At 47.1% G+C, this 14,834-nt stretch overlaps 1 protein-coding gene and 1 long non-coding RNA gene across 3 annotated transcripts in view; one reads left to right on the forward strand and one right to left on the reverse strand.

Moving 5' to 3' along the window:
• The window catches only part of DDX3X (DEAD-box helicase 3 X-linked), a 19,586-nt gene extending 16,818 nt beyond the window's left edge, over positions 1 to 2,768 (reverse strand). The window contains exon 1 of one of the 2 annotated variants that reach the window (XM_080575466.1): positions 2,708 to 2,768. In XM_080575466.1, coding sequence (XP_080431592.1) covers positions 2,708 to 2,731 — 24 coding nt within the window. In that variant the 5' untranslated portion in view covers positions 2,732 to 2,768. Of the gene's footprint in view, positions 1 to 816; positions 984 to 2,707 lie in introns of those variants that run through there. The other variant, XM_080575465.1, reaches the window with a different exon arrangement.
• LOC308187477 lies at positions 2,768 to 14,519 on the forward strand. Its single transcript, XR_013944720.1, has 2 exons — positions 2,768 to 12,038; positions 12,699 to 14,519. It is a non-coding gene; the product is annotated as an uncharacterized lncRNA (long non-coding RNA).
• Positions 14,520 to 14,834: the final 315 nt, after the last annotated feature.

Consider the following 14,834-nt stretch of genomic DNA (forward strand, 5'->3'; position numbering starts at 1 on the left):
AGGCGGCCGCCGGGCCCCGCTGACGCAGCGCGAACAAAGGCGGCCGCCAGCGCCCCCGCCCCTCGGCCGGGAGAGGGGGGCTGCCGACACAAAGCGGCGGCGGCGCCCGCCCCCCGCCCCGCTCGTCAGGCGCACAATGGCCGCCATTTATCGGGCCTTTCTCCCTGCCCCCCTCCCCCGGCCTCCCTCCTCCTCCTCCTCCTCCTCCTCCCCCCCCGCCTCCCTCCCCCCCCCCCCCCTTAAACTCCCGGCCGCTCCCCGCCGCCGCCGCCAGGGGTCCCGGCGCCCAGCGTTTACCATCGTCGCTTCGCCCGCCACACAAAAGCCGGGCCCGGAGCGTGGCCAGGAGGAAGAGGCCACAGGGGGCAACGCGTGGAGCCCGGCGGGGCCGCACCGAGGAGCCCCTTTTCCACCCACCCTCCTCCCCCCCTCCCCCAAGCCCCCAGTTCCCCGGGGCGGCCCCCCCGGCAGGACGGAGGGGAGGCGCGGCACGCCGGTAACTGCGCAACAACCGAATGCGCCACAAACCCGCCCCGGTGCGGGGGGGGGGGGGGGGGGGGCGACGAGGCTGGGCCTACCGGGAACTAAAACAATAAAAATATAAAGTAATTAAAATAAATAAAAAGGGAGGGGGAGGGGAAAAAAATCACGACGCAAGCACCGCGGATCGAGAAGCGAGGCGAGCCCCGGGCCTCACACACGCACCCAGCCCCCCCCCCCCCCAGTAAGCCGCGGTCCGGTTAACGGAGCGCCCTGCCCCCCCGCCCCCCCCCCCCCCCCCGTTCCCGTCACGTTCCGGGCCCCGTTGTCCCCCACCTGCTGGTCTAGACTGAGGGCATTTTCGACCGCCACATGACTCATAACGAGAGATCGTCTCGGGATGCCCCGCTCCGCCTCGAGAAACAAATCCGCCGGGCCGGGAGCTCGCTGCCGCTTGCGCACACGCCCGCCACGAAACGCTTTCCTGACTGAACCCCCCCCGCCGTGGGCCCGGCCCTTATATAGTCCCCGCCCGCCCGCCCGCCGCCGCGCGCTGACGTCAACGCGCACGCTGCGCTTCCCCCCTCCCCCCCTCTCCGCCTGGCTCTCGCGAGTGAAACCGACCGCGGTGCGCCGGCGGGCGGTGGGGGAAAGGGGCGGGGGGAGATATCGCGAGATCTGCGTCCCCCCTCGGCACACACACCACCACCGCAGCTCAGGCTTCGATGAAGGGCGCTCCGGAAGTATCGCGAGACTTGGCGTGCCGGGCCCACGCGGTCTCCCCCGGGGAGCACCGCGAGGTTTCCTGCCGGCGGCCCGCTCTACTCCCCAGCCCGGCGGCCCCGAGTGCTCGCGAGATTACAGCGCCCCCCCCCCCCCCAGCCCCCGGCTTTGTTCGACGCTCTCGCGAGAGCAGCCCGCCGGCCCCGCGCCGCGATGTCTCTAGAAGGAGCAGGAGCCCAGGTCACGTGGGCGGCCCGGCCGGCGCCCGCCGCCATCTTGTGCGCCTCAGCCGGCGCTGTGGCGCAGCTCCTAATGGAGGCGCAGCGGGCCCGTCGTGCGCGCCCCGACCGCTGTGTGGGGAGGAGAAGGGCCCCAGTAGTGGCACGCTGACGGCTTTTCTCGGTTATAGCGTTACCTAGACCCGGAGCTGGGGCATCAGTCGGCGGGGGAAGGGCTGCTTCTCGCAGCCTCGTGTCCCTCTGGTATTAAGCTTCCACACGGTGCTCTTGCAGCCCATGCGGGGCACGATAGGAAGCTGAGCTCCTTTGTAGACCCCACTGTGCATGCTTTGTGAGAGGTCCTGTCACAGCTCAGCTGCCCTCAACACAAGTCAGGAACACATTCACTTGCGCATTCAGGGCTACATGCAGCTCTGCTACGTTTCTGTCCACTGGCACATAACTGAGCCACTTGCCCCAGTACGCTGGGGTTGGCAGTCAACAATAGTTAACTACAAATCTCATCTTTTTCCCCCCGAAGCCTTGTTTAGCCATCAAATCCACTGAGATGCCAAAGGTCCCCTGTGACCAGGTAGTAACTTTTATCAAGCTATTCCATTGTAGACGCAAAAGGCCCCACCTTGAACTCATCAAGACTCATGTCTACTGAGAGTCTGTAAAACACCACTGAAATAAGCATCAGGATACTTTTCACTCTTAAAAAAAAAAATACCCCTATTCCCCTTCCACTGCATCACAGCCTAGTGGCACAGAAAATACTAGAGCTGTTGCCTTGCATTTGGGTCAGTAAAAGTACCGACAAACACGCTGACAGGATCAAGATACTTAGAGGCTATTAGGTCATCAGGAAAAGGAAATGAGCTTTGTTTGTTCTTGATGCACACATAGCAATTATTCCTCCATTTCTCTCCTCCTTGGGTTTCTGCCTCTTTCAACAAGAGCTTATAAGGAAGACACCTACTCCAGAAGCATGGCTAAATTCACTATGAAATTTAAAAGCAAAACAAAACATTTCCACAACACTTACAACGTAGTATATATATATTTATATTTCTTTACTTAGTTTTTCCTGAATACACAGTTCTTCTAAATAGCTGTGCTTAAGATTGGAGCTCTAGAATCAAAATCCTTCCATTCCAAAAATTAAATCCTACAGAATTTAAACACCAATGAACAACTCCTTAAAGAAGCACGCACACACATTATGGAAAAAGGGAAGAAAAATACTGTACAAGACAAGTTCCATCTTTAAACAAATCATTTACCATTCTTCTGCTTAGGTCTTCCATGATGCTTCCTTAGCTAGCTACAACTCTTGAGGTAAAGCGTTATAGCTGCACTTCTTCCCCAGGTGCACCTATTTATATCATTTAAATGCTTGCAGGTGTGGTCACCAAGGTTACCTGAGATCAGTTAGAAGGAAAAAAAAAATCTATATTGTAAACAAAGCTGCTGTTGGACTTAGGCCCAAATTTGTTTGTTGGTTTGTTTGGCTGATTAAAAGCAAATTTCAAATAAAACTTTTAATTCCTTTTGTTCTTATAGCTTTATGGACAATTCTAAAGTCTCAACAATCCTGCAATGTCTACATCCCTACCATGTTTGCAAAGCTTTTGTAAACAATAGCACTGTTTGATATAATTCATACACCCTAGAAAACGGCATTAATTAATCCTTTGTCACTGTGCAAGTTTTAGAAGTATCATGGTAATTCAATTCCCAGGCCTGAGGTCAGGAAAGCAGGTGCGCCCACGTGCATCTGTCATCCACAAAAAGTGATAGAGCAATAGGTTTGTAGAGGGGCCCGTGTGCATGTGTCACGCTGTGTCGTGCTGGAGGTGTGCCTCGATGTAGTCCGCCCAAGGCAGAGCAAATTACAAAGTTGGAGTCCTGTTCTGCAAGCACGCAAGTGCTCCTATTGCTTAGGAAAGTCAGTTGTCCCTTTATTTCTTAGTAAGTTTTACTGTTTCCTTTAGGTGGAACTATGTATTCTCAGTTTCACTTTTTATTCTTCTGCAGCTGACTCAGAGACAATTTGTTAGAGGAAGTTGAGCAGCTAACGAGTACCTGAGCCAAGCACTTAGCTAACACTGGAGTCCTCATGAATAGTGTTCCATGTCTGTTAAACTCAGTAAGTTTTTGATGGTGCACGCAAACAAAAATGCTTAAAACATGACACTACCGGGTGCTTGGACACTCAGTTCTTAAATCCTAGCAGGATTTTCAGATTTTCTGTTCCCCCACCTGCAGACCCTCATCTGGTACCTGCTCTCAAAGGCTGTGCTGTTAGCCTCGGAACAGCTAGAGATGCCACTTTCTGAGGACTGAGGAGATAGTTGCTGTGCACTACAGGAGTGGTATCCCTGGTCACCACCAATCAGTTGGGGTTGTAAAGTCAGCACCATTTAGGAAGCTGTAGCTGCCTTTTAGAGTATTCTTCCCCTAAGCTAATGGACACTGACCTTGCGCATGAGTTTCCGTATCTGTTTTGAAACTATCAACACGTAGACATTCTCTGCCCTACACCCCGTTTCAGCTTCTCCTACTTCTCAGTCAACCAGAATTATCTGTTGTGCATTGTGTACCATCATGAATGTCTCGTTTTGGTTGTTGTCAGCTAGTCTGGCAGGATGCACGAGGTATTTCACCCATCCTTTTCCTAGTCAAAGACACGTGACGCTTCAGATAGGTGCTATTGATCTCTATTGACTTCTCTACCACAGCTGTCATCTCCGTGAACTTCCATCCCTCTCCTCTCTGGACAGTATAAACATGTTTATCTGTTCCACTGGGCAGTCCATTGACATCTGGCCATGCTTCAAGCTTGTTTTGGCTTGCTCTGCTCATGCTATAGCTGTTACATCCATCTTGCCAAGTCTCATCTGATCTCTGTAGGCTCTTCTCTCCCGCCCACATGCGTTAAGTGCTTGTCCACCATCCCATCCACAGTAGACCACCCCCATTGCCTTTCTCTTATACCGTATTTCTTCCCAGTCTTCAGGACTAGCCTTGGCCAGAGACATCCCCGGCCTGAAGCACACAGACACAGACATTGTCAGCAGTGCTCTTCAAGACAAGGGAGAGGGGCTAGCAATGAGAACCCTTAAATAGAGAATAGGCAGAATACTCTGTTTGACTTTGACTACCTGATCTAGCATCAATTCTGTCAAATTTTTTTTTGGCTTCAAAAGGTTTTGAACAACTTTGGCCAGCTAGGGTGATTTTCAAAAGCACGTAGGGCAATAAAAAATGCAAAGCTAATGTTGTCCAGCTACAAATTAATAGAACAACTGAGAAACAGTCTTTAGTCAATGCTGTATCCCTCTCAGTAATACCAGAGATCTGTCTTTAACAGCATAATTTTTGAATGTTGCAGCTGATCAGTTCCCAGCTTTCTAGCGACATTTTTAGGTATCAAAGAGCAGAGCCTTACCGATTTGGAGGAGGACCAGGAAAAGAAGAAGCACATGCAACTGTTGATATGCTGTTAGTGAAGCCTTCACTACAAAGTCTGCATTTCCCTACAGCAGCATGCACAACTTTGGATGAATGGAAAAGTTTTAAATAATGTATGTAAAGGCAATTTTCATGGCAGAATAAAGATTAAAAGCATTTTTAAAACTGGCACCACTCCTCTAACTTCAAAACAAGCCCAGGCCTATTGGATTAGATGGCCTTCCCTATTCCTTTCATTTTGGAGGCTGTTCTTCAGACATTTCTTGCAGCAGCAGCAGCAGTACTGGTGAAGGCGGTTCCCAGCACTTGCCGTTTGTTCCTGCCCTCGAGGTGTCCCTGTGGCTGTCCCACTGTAGCTCTTAGTGATGCTAGGCAGTGCAGTGAATGAAGGAGCTGATCTGAACTTAAAATAACTGCCTGTTTGTAGAGCTAGAGGAAAAAAAACTGTCAACTTTGCTGCCCAGAGAAATGCCTGTGGGACGCTGTTTTGTAGTCAATGGCTTTCCTCAGATTAATGCATATTTCCTGCCATACATGTCTTAACCCAGTGCACAGGGCAAAGTTTGTATGCCTAATCCAAGTGTTTCTTTCACTGGCATTACCCGTTTTGTCCCTACCTCACTCTGCACCCCCAGCTCATTTCAGCCTCTCAAATAGACCATCAGGAAGGGGGTTTTACTTTCCACCTGGCTGGGAAGGCTACACAAACACCCATGCCAATCCAACATGAGCAGGGGCTACTAGCCCCAGCCAAGTAGCACAGGGACCTGGAGCTCCTGCAGCCAGCGCTGGGGCTAAAGAAGCCTGTGCGGAGCCGCAGCCCCATTCTCCGGGTAGGCAGGGACAGACAGGAGAGCGAAGGATGCTCATCCACATTTTCTCAGGGAAGGAATGCACTGGAGTGCACATTACACAAACCTAGGGGAGTCAGCAGGGAATTTCAGGAACATCCGGGCAGAGTTTTCTGTTGCCTGTAGAGCTGCATCTTGTGTTTTAGCCAAAATATGCACAGTTGGTTTTCTGGTTTGAGTCTTTCCTCTCTGTTTTGATACAAAATCTTACTCTAAGGAATAAAAGAAGTTGCTAGAAATAAAAATGGGATCATTAAACTGGACAGGATTTGACAGCATATTTACAAAATCCTCCACGTTGTGCTTTGTTTGTTGCTGCCTATGCTGAGTACACCTCAACCCTACTTCTTAGGATGAACATTATGTATTTAATTTACAACCTGATTAAGAGCTCCTCTGTTCTTTTGTTAGCGTATTGCCACCCAAGCCTTGCTGTCTCCCCTTACCTTGTCTCCCTGCGCTCCCAGACCAGTAGAGGCCGATAGAATGTACGTAATGGCCTGGGGAAGCCTTGATGAAGAGCAGATTCAGGGTGATCCTCTGAAAAGATGCCTGGAGCATGTTTGAAAACTTCAAAGAGTTTCGCATCTTGTCCTGAAAAGCCACAAAAGACTGTTTACAGAAAGCAGAAACTTTACAGAAAGAAGACACAGAATCTGAAAAGTTCTATAAACTATGACCCTACAAAGAGTATTTCACCAGTTCAGGCACGTGCTAGTCCTCATCTGAAGCAGCACTTGATGCTTTCTTTGTTGGAGTACTCTTTTTCTTTTCTTCAACAGTTTAAAGACAAGATCAAGTAGTCACCAGCCCCTGTGGGAACTGGGGAAGTACAAGCACAGTTTTGTCCTTATTTCCTCCGTTACACTCAGATCAGACATGGGGAAGAATAATCCATGAATTTCACACAGCTTTTACTTCCATCCCCATGCTGAGTGCTTCCCTAGGGCATTGCTCTGAGAAGAGCTCCTTGCAGCTCAGGCCGACAGCAGATACTTCTTGAGCTGGGGTCAGGGCCCAGGAACTGGTGACCTGAGTGCTGCACAAGGCTGCCACTGAAATGGCAGAAGAGGAGAAAAAGAGTATGGGCAAACGGAGTGGAAAGAAGAAAATAAATCGTTAGTTTGAGCTCAGCAGGCTCCTGATGTGTCTGCTGGGTGGTCTGAAGAAGGCTGTGCTCAGCCCAGCCTAGCAGGGATTGCTGCTGCTGGCTAGTACCCAGACCAGAGCCTGATGAAATGTCCAGTCCCTTGCTCGCGGCCTCAGGCCCACGTCCCAGCTAAATGTTCCTGCTGCACCCGTGAATCTCTTACTCTGCTGTGCACGTCTCATGGCTGTGGAGGATGTGCCCTGGCTATGCTGCACACATGGGCTGAGGCAGATATTTCCTGGCATTTTGAGGAGGCGCCTCGCCGCTGCTCTCCCCTCTGGTGTGAACAGGTTTGACTCCTGCTGCCAGGTGTGAACACCTGACAAGCTTTGACCTTTGCAGGTGGTGGTTGTGCAACATGGTGCGGCTGCCAGAAGTGTTCAGGTTAAGCAGCCATGGCCTCAACTATCTCAGGAATGCCCAGGGTTGCTAGTACTCCTTATTAAATGAGAGCTGCGTTTGGAAGTAGTGAATGTTTTTGCTGAAAGGCAGCACTAACTATATGCTGTAGATTTAGCCCTGTCGAAACCATCTTGGGGTTTGTTTTTTTTGGTGGTGGTGGTGGTTTTTTTGTTGTTTGTTTTTCTGTTGTTTGGGGTCATAGGGATAGAAGGGAGGGTGGTTTCTGACTTAAATGTCAAGGGTTGTTGTCCTGAGTGGAAGAACAAAAGGAAGAAAGATGGAAGTTCTCTGAACATTGAAAAGTTCTGACTTGGGGTCTGTTTTTCACATCCCTGGAATCCTTGCTAGCTTAGATTTTAAAAACCTTAATCACTTCTAGCTTTCTGCATTCAGATCTCTGCATCACCCCCAATGGACTCTACATTATATTACCTCCCTCTCTTATTCCCCAAGTCTGCACGCTGCTTTGCCTTCCCAAATAATGCTTTCCATGTTCCAATTAGATTAAGGGCTTGCCTGCACAGGAAAGCTGCACTACTATTAATTTGCAGTATGCTTTAAAGGAATTATATTAAACCTGGGCAAAAGGCCATGTGGATAACCGGGTATTCCTTTGCAGGAATACAAATGCCTTATTTCAGGTTAGATCAGGTCAATCAGGAACAGGAAGAACTTGCAAAGCAATACATTTTCCTACACCAAAACGAAGAGTCCAGCAGCTTTTTCTGTGGATTCTGTCCTCCAAATGGAAAGAAAGGGTAGGGCATGGTCTTGTAATCAGCAGGAGACACAATCTGCTGAACAGAGGTAGAATACTTAAAAATGTAGCTCTCTATTTGTATGTATGTATATGTATATATATAATAGTATGGGCTTGCTCAATATATATATATATATATATAAAAAAGTAATGAGTATCTGTCTACTGCCCCTCTTTGAATACTCCATGTCCTGGACTTAACTGTAGTGGTCTGCAAGCAGATTGCAAGTTTACAAGTGTGTCTTTCTCTTGTAGGCAAGCTCAAAGTAACAGAAGATGAAGATAAAAGAATAGAGACTTACAGCAGGAGAAAAAATAATGGAGGCGCATCAGTAAAACTTGGATGCTGTGCATTCTCATTTTGAACTGGTTTGAACTGGTAAGCTAGCAATTATCTAAATCCAAATAGGCACCTAGTCAGGATGGCTCCTATATTCAGCAGCATTAATATTATAATTGAAGAAGGCACTAATGCTTCTCTGCATGGTTTCTGTAAACTTCTTTCTCTTCCAATTACAATTTCTAAATACCAAATGCAACTTTCATGTCACGTTAAGTGTCTTCTTTGAAAAACACAGCCCCTCTAGAGGGTCATGACCAAATATTAGGGTGATGGCAGCTCAAAAACGCCCATGGGATGATCAGGGCCCTGAGGGCACCCCAGCCCTGACTGCCTCGGCATCCCCTTGAGGCTCCCCCACCTGCCCAGGCCCAGGCCCCCACATCAGCCCGGGGCTGCCAGCCCCTTCCCCAGCGAGGCCACAGCAGGGCCAGGCTCCAGCTCCCCACAGACCTGCCCCGCCATGGGCCCTGCCCCGCCATGGGCCCAGCCTCAAGGGCACAGGAGCCAAACCCAATCCTGGTTTGCAAGAGAAGGGGTGAAGAAAGCCCGTCTTCCTAGTTCCTCACTGCTACTGTTGTATACGAGGCCTATCCCTTGGCCTGTGAAGGATTCCCAGCAACTGCAAGGGAATAAAAGTGGTGCAGAGGTTCATAATAATAATTTGAAAGGTTCAGATCGGTGTGAAGGGAGGAGTGGGAAAGCCCGGGGGTGGAGACAGCAGGAGGAGCACTCAGGAGGGGAAGGCTGTGTCAGTGACACCAGATTAGCAGGTCATCAAGACCCCAGGGCATCTGCTTGGTGTTTCACAAGACACTCAGATCTGGAGACAAAGAAAAGCGATTAGTCCTGATGACTCCCGGAGCTGAGGCGGGATGGAATCACTGTCAGCTCTAAAAGGATACAAAAGGACATCCAAACCCTGTGCACCACCGACCTAAGAATTAACCCAGGAGACATGAGGACAACTTGACAGACGGCATCCTTTGTCCTCCCTCACAACAGATCCTGGACCTATCATCTGGACACATCTGGATGGATTTTGGGTTGAGTACGCTGGCCTAGTGGCTGGTGGCTGGATGGAGTTCTTGGGGACCACACACTTACGAGCGTTAAGCTGTGAATGCGGGTGAGCGAAACCTGTTTTGTTTCAGTTTTTGTTTTAAATAAGATCACTTTCTCTTCCTTAAGGTCCCTTCCACCCTGGATATTTTCTACAGTGTAGGTACAGTGTTGCAACAGTATTTAGAGGAAAATATACAGAGGAAAAAAGAGCATTAAATAGGAGCATTCAGCTGCATAATCTTTATTTCAGTCATCTCTCTTGTGATGGCAGAAGAGAAAAAAATCATAATTTTTTTATGTCAGGACAAAACTTTTTTTTTTTTCTAGATGGCTTCTTCAAAGACCACCATGTCCCCTTTGCTCTCATTGGCCAGCTGTGCAGTTCACGTAACTAGACTTCTGGCCCCCTCCCTTGTTAGAGGGTTAGCTCAGGCTTCAGTTTGCACGTTGCACCCTTTGCAGTTAACAAATCGTATCAGGCAAAGGCATTTTGAGACACCTAGTCCATCACACTGCTTTAGATATATCCATCGACTCTGGGGGAGAGCTGCAGAAGCCAGGAACCCCTGCTTCATGCCAGGACTGCAAAGCTGCATTGCAAGCCGAGGGCTCCCAGCTGGAGCAGTAACCCTCCCACCCCTTCCAGAGGCAGCAGGCTCAGCGCCTGCAGGGGAGCAGGAGCTGCTGCCTCTCTTGTTGGACAACAGCACCTGTTGACTTCCCATCTACACAGCCCTTTGTCTAAAAGATGGCATGGTGGTGCTGTTCAACTCAAAGAAGTGGCTGCACGGGTTGTTGCTGTGTGGCACTTTGCTTTAGACTAACTTAATTCTCCTTCTACTATAAACTCATCACTTTTTAGACTACTCACAGTAAACAGGAAGAGTAGGTTTTTTCCTTCCTCTTTGCAGCTTCTTTTTATGTATTTGCACACTGCTATCTTTCCTCTCCTCAGATTTCTCTTCTTGCGATTAAATTGTTCTTCATAGGTCCTCACAGTTCACGTTTTCTGAACTTCTGGCAGAGCAGAAATGACCTGGACTAGCAGGCATGGAAACTGAGACTTCTGTCTTCACAGATTAGATGCTACAGTGTGGGTGTAGTGAGAGCTCCATACCAAACTCCTGATGTGGAACATCTCTAGAGGCAAGAAGATAAAGTATTGCTGAAACTTACCTAAGTGGTTCAGATTTCCTCTTTAATCAATAGCCTCTAGGCTGTTTCAGCCTACTAGGATTTGTTTGTGCAGATGTGGTAGTGTTTCTGTGATACAGACAAAACATCCCAATAGCAACAAGCAGTGCTAACCAACTCATTTCACACAAATTGCCAGCGTTGTGGGGGCAGATCACTCAGGTAGGGCTCATTTAATCAGCTGTAGATGCCTATAGGGAAGACGGTCCAGCCAAGCTAGTCACCTCACGCCACTGTTAAAGCCCCTTGGGAGAAAAAGGCACTCTGAGGTGATGAATCATCTCATCCTCAGGTAGATATCTAAACCAGATCAGATAAGACATACCTTTAAAGTGCCTATGGGGCAACAGATGTAGAGATAGACACTGTAGACATCTAAAATTAGGTGAGCTGAATCTCACCTATTAAACTGGTGACGCACAGGTCAAAAGCAGCGCTTCCTGTGGGGAATTTTCAGAGCACACCTTTTGCCTTTTTGAATTTACAGCCACCTCAAAAAAGTGAGATGCAGCGACTGTTGAGAGACATAGCAGAGTCTTCCACCAAATGGCTGAATCTTCATGCTGATTTTCAAAATAATAATAATAAACCCCTTCATTTTTAATAATAATCATTTTTCAGAACAGAAGTAGTTGCTTTTTCACTTACGTTCATGCCAGCATGTGGAGTTGGTAAAGCAATGTTTAGATTAGGAAGCACTGATGTTCACCATGGCTAAAATAATGATATTCTGCAGAAAGTGATTTTTAGGTTGGATTCATCTGATACAGTTGAATTCCAAAGATTTATCTTGCAGAATCTTTTGAAAATGTGTGCTTCAAAATAATCTTTTTTTCCTACCATAGAATTGTCTTCATTTTCTTCCCTTCATTTTTATTACTTAGTTATTGGTTTGTAATTAAGAAAAAAAGGTTCTTGTGATACCACAGCACATCTCCTGACCCACTTCAGTGCAAATACATACATAACCACTTGTTTGTTTGTACTTTTACAGGTGTTGGTCCTGTGCAGATACGGAACGTGGTTAAAGTTTCATAATGGAAAATCTGACAGGCAGTTAACTAATCCATGAGTCACATTTCGTAATAGCCTAAAGGTCTCTGATGTTCGACCTTCATTTGATACCCGTGCCATCAGGGAGTTATACATAACCCATCTGAAGAACATTCTTTATATAGATGACTGCATGCTGCCCTTTTATACCTGCAAGAATGAATAGGCATTGCATTTACCGAACCGGGGAAGTCTTCTGCCTGCCTTTCTACCCCTCCCTCTCCCTCTGACTCTTTGCAGGACTGCAGAGGAGCATTGCAGGAAACTCAAATGAGAACAGTGGAAGAGTGCTTAGTTTAAGTCCCCTTCAGGGCCTAGCTGAAAGGTAAGGAGAAGGGTGGGGATTTTGTTTTTGGATTCCATTTATGTTTGTTTTGAATTCCTTATCAGTACAGCTCCAATAATGAAAGTAGGAGTGGAGCTACCAACACTAAGAGAGCTCTGGTGTTCTTACCTGTGTATGGTTCACTTCTGCTTAAGGCAGGCTAGACAGATACAGAATGAGACATCCTATTGTCAGATCATCCCAAATAGGAATCCAGCCTTTGCTGTCAACTGTGGAGCTGTGCCAGCATTAGCAATGTCAAGGTGTTTTATAGGATGACTTAATGTGTAGAGGATCCTTCTGGGGAACCTACCACTTTATTCCCCAGCCAAAGGGTGGAAAAGCAACACATCGCTTTGTAGGGTACCATAAGGTTGTTGCCTTTCAGGCCTTCTCAAGTTGCCCAGTAAGGCGGCAAAGGATACTGACATTACTGCTATTTCCAAAGTTAAAATAAGGAAGACACATGACTTCAGTAACCATATGTGAAGTTTACATACTGTAAATCATTGTGATAAAGAAACCAAAACAAAATCCTAGTGTGCCATTAAAGCTGGAAAATGTTTTCCACAATAAGTGCTTTTAGGTTTGATTTGTCTTCTTTTTCACGGCTGTGGAATAGTAGAACATCTCAGGAATATTAACTCATTGCCATTGCAGGACAGAAAGTTCTGGTCTTCGTGAACGGACCCAGTATAAAACACACCAGAAGATTATCTTATTTTTTCAAACACTCTGGCAACTTCAACTTTTACTGCACTGCCAAATACTAGACAACAAGAGCAGCTGGGAAGACAAATGGAAAAAAGAAGGCAGAGGAAAAGAGCTGCGTCCCAAGCTTTTACTTCGTCTGTCATTTTAAGAAACGGTGCCATTTCCAAACAACTATTTTGTAATTATGTCTTAAGATCTCAGCAGACACTATGTGTGATGTACATGTAGCTTGTGAGTTGCCTGCTGTGCACGGAGAACTGCACAGTGAGGGTCTGGCACAGTGGGAGGGGGAACACGCCCAGCCTGCCTGTAGGCACCAGCGTGGAGGTTAGTCATCCTGCTGAGTCAACAGGAGACACAAGCACCTCCAAGGGTGCCTCTGCCTACTTGTCGTCTAAAGTTAGACAGCTAAAGTTATAATGATAGGCTCATATGAGCAATGCTCATTTATGCACGAAATTCATCTTGCATGGGTGATCTGGATTGCCAGATCAAAATCTTTTCGTCTGGAGTAAACTCTGTGAGGGGCTGGCCAGGGGTCTGCAGCGGCTGTTTTAGGGCTCTCCTTGCTGCCCTTCTCAAACAAATGCAGAAGGTGGGAAAAGGTCAAACGAAAGTCACAGCAGGATTTGTGTTCACGCAAATCTAGTGGTAGAAACGAGACATCAGAGTCTGAATTCTGTCAAGGAAGTTGCTAAAAAGAGGCTGGGACAAGGGAAAGGATTGCACAGCAGATGTATCCACCCCTCTGTCAGCAATTCTACCTCTTTGCCCACCTCTGCCTTTCACTTGCATAGAGACTGATTCCTGGCTGGTATTTTAATGGAGTGAATTCCCACTTACCAGAACACAGTAATTGTTCAGGCTCCTTGTTTACACAGGTCTAGATGTACAAGTTTTGTCCTGTCAGTCACAAATTTCTAAGCATCTAGACTCTACTTCAATAAACAGGAAGAGTTAGGTTTTTTTCCATCTTTGCAAATTTGCAAATACCTTTACAAGAAAGTCATCAGCAACAGTTGGATGAACACACAGTCATCCTTGTCAAACTCCAGGCAAAGTGACAGCACAGCTAGAATCAGTAAGAGCCTTTTTTATTTTTTTTTCCTGACGTGATACTGACTATGTGACTAGTGTTGAGATAAACCTGGCAGAAGTAATGTAGTCTAAACTCTAGGAGACTGAGGTTTGGAGGGCTTTCCATCCTGTTCCATCATCTCAGGTCACAGCCTTGTAGCATCACTTTTACTGGAAGATTTGAGATTATCATTTAGGGTCCCTGCAAAAAGAAGGGCACAGCTATACAAAATCTACTGGCAAGGTGGGCTTGCTGAAACAAATGTAACATAATAAAATGCACGACAAAGTTGTATGACGCTTGTCTGGTGGCCTGAGGGAAACCATTCCCTGTTTGGCCTGCAGTACCCATTGAACTCAGCGTAACTATCTCCAACAACTTATCCTGGCGTAGGATCACAATAGTCATAACAAACTTCGGTTTCTAAGTGCCAAGAAGACAGAGAGACCACAGTGTACAACTGTTCCACAACATGCTGTGCTCTTGTTTTGGCTGAATTTTCATCTTTTTAATTAAAAAAAAAAAATCTTTGGAAGAGAATTTTTATTCTGTCTGTCTTTCCTCCTTTTATTAGAGTATTTGCTATAATTAAATGTGAAATGACAGGGACATCATTACCTGACAATGTTCTCTCTTTTTCTGAACAGTTCTTTGCACTGAGAATTAATAAAAGAAAATATACCTTTTCAGCTCTTTGTGTACTTCCCTTGGTTTGTTTTCAGCTTTTGACGGTGCTTTTCAGGATGTCGGCTTCCCTGTTTCTTCCCCATTTCCTGGTCCCCTGAGCTTGTATGGAGCCTCTGATGCTGCAACAAGGCAAGGTAAATCACTGAAAAAAAAAAAAAAAAGTAAAGTATTGTGACAAAAGGACAGGCATTGCCCCAGGGATTCATAAACTGAAAGATCTTTAAAATTCTTCTGAAAAAGAGACTGCTTGTGAGTTGACAGTGTCCTTTTAAGAATAGTTTATATTGAGAGATCCCATGACCAAGTTTTGGCTGAGC

Source organism: Anser brachyrhynchus (assembly GCF_964034855.1).
Source record: "Anser brachyrhynchus genome assembly, chromosome: 1".
In the NCBI taxonomy this organism is placed as follows: domain Eukaryota; kingdom Metazoa; phylum Chordata; class Aves; order Anseriformes; family Anatidae; genus Anser; species Anser brachyrhynchus.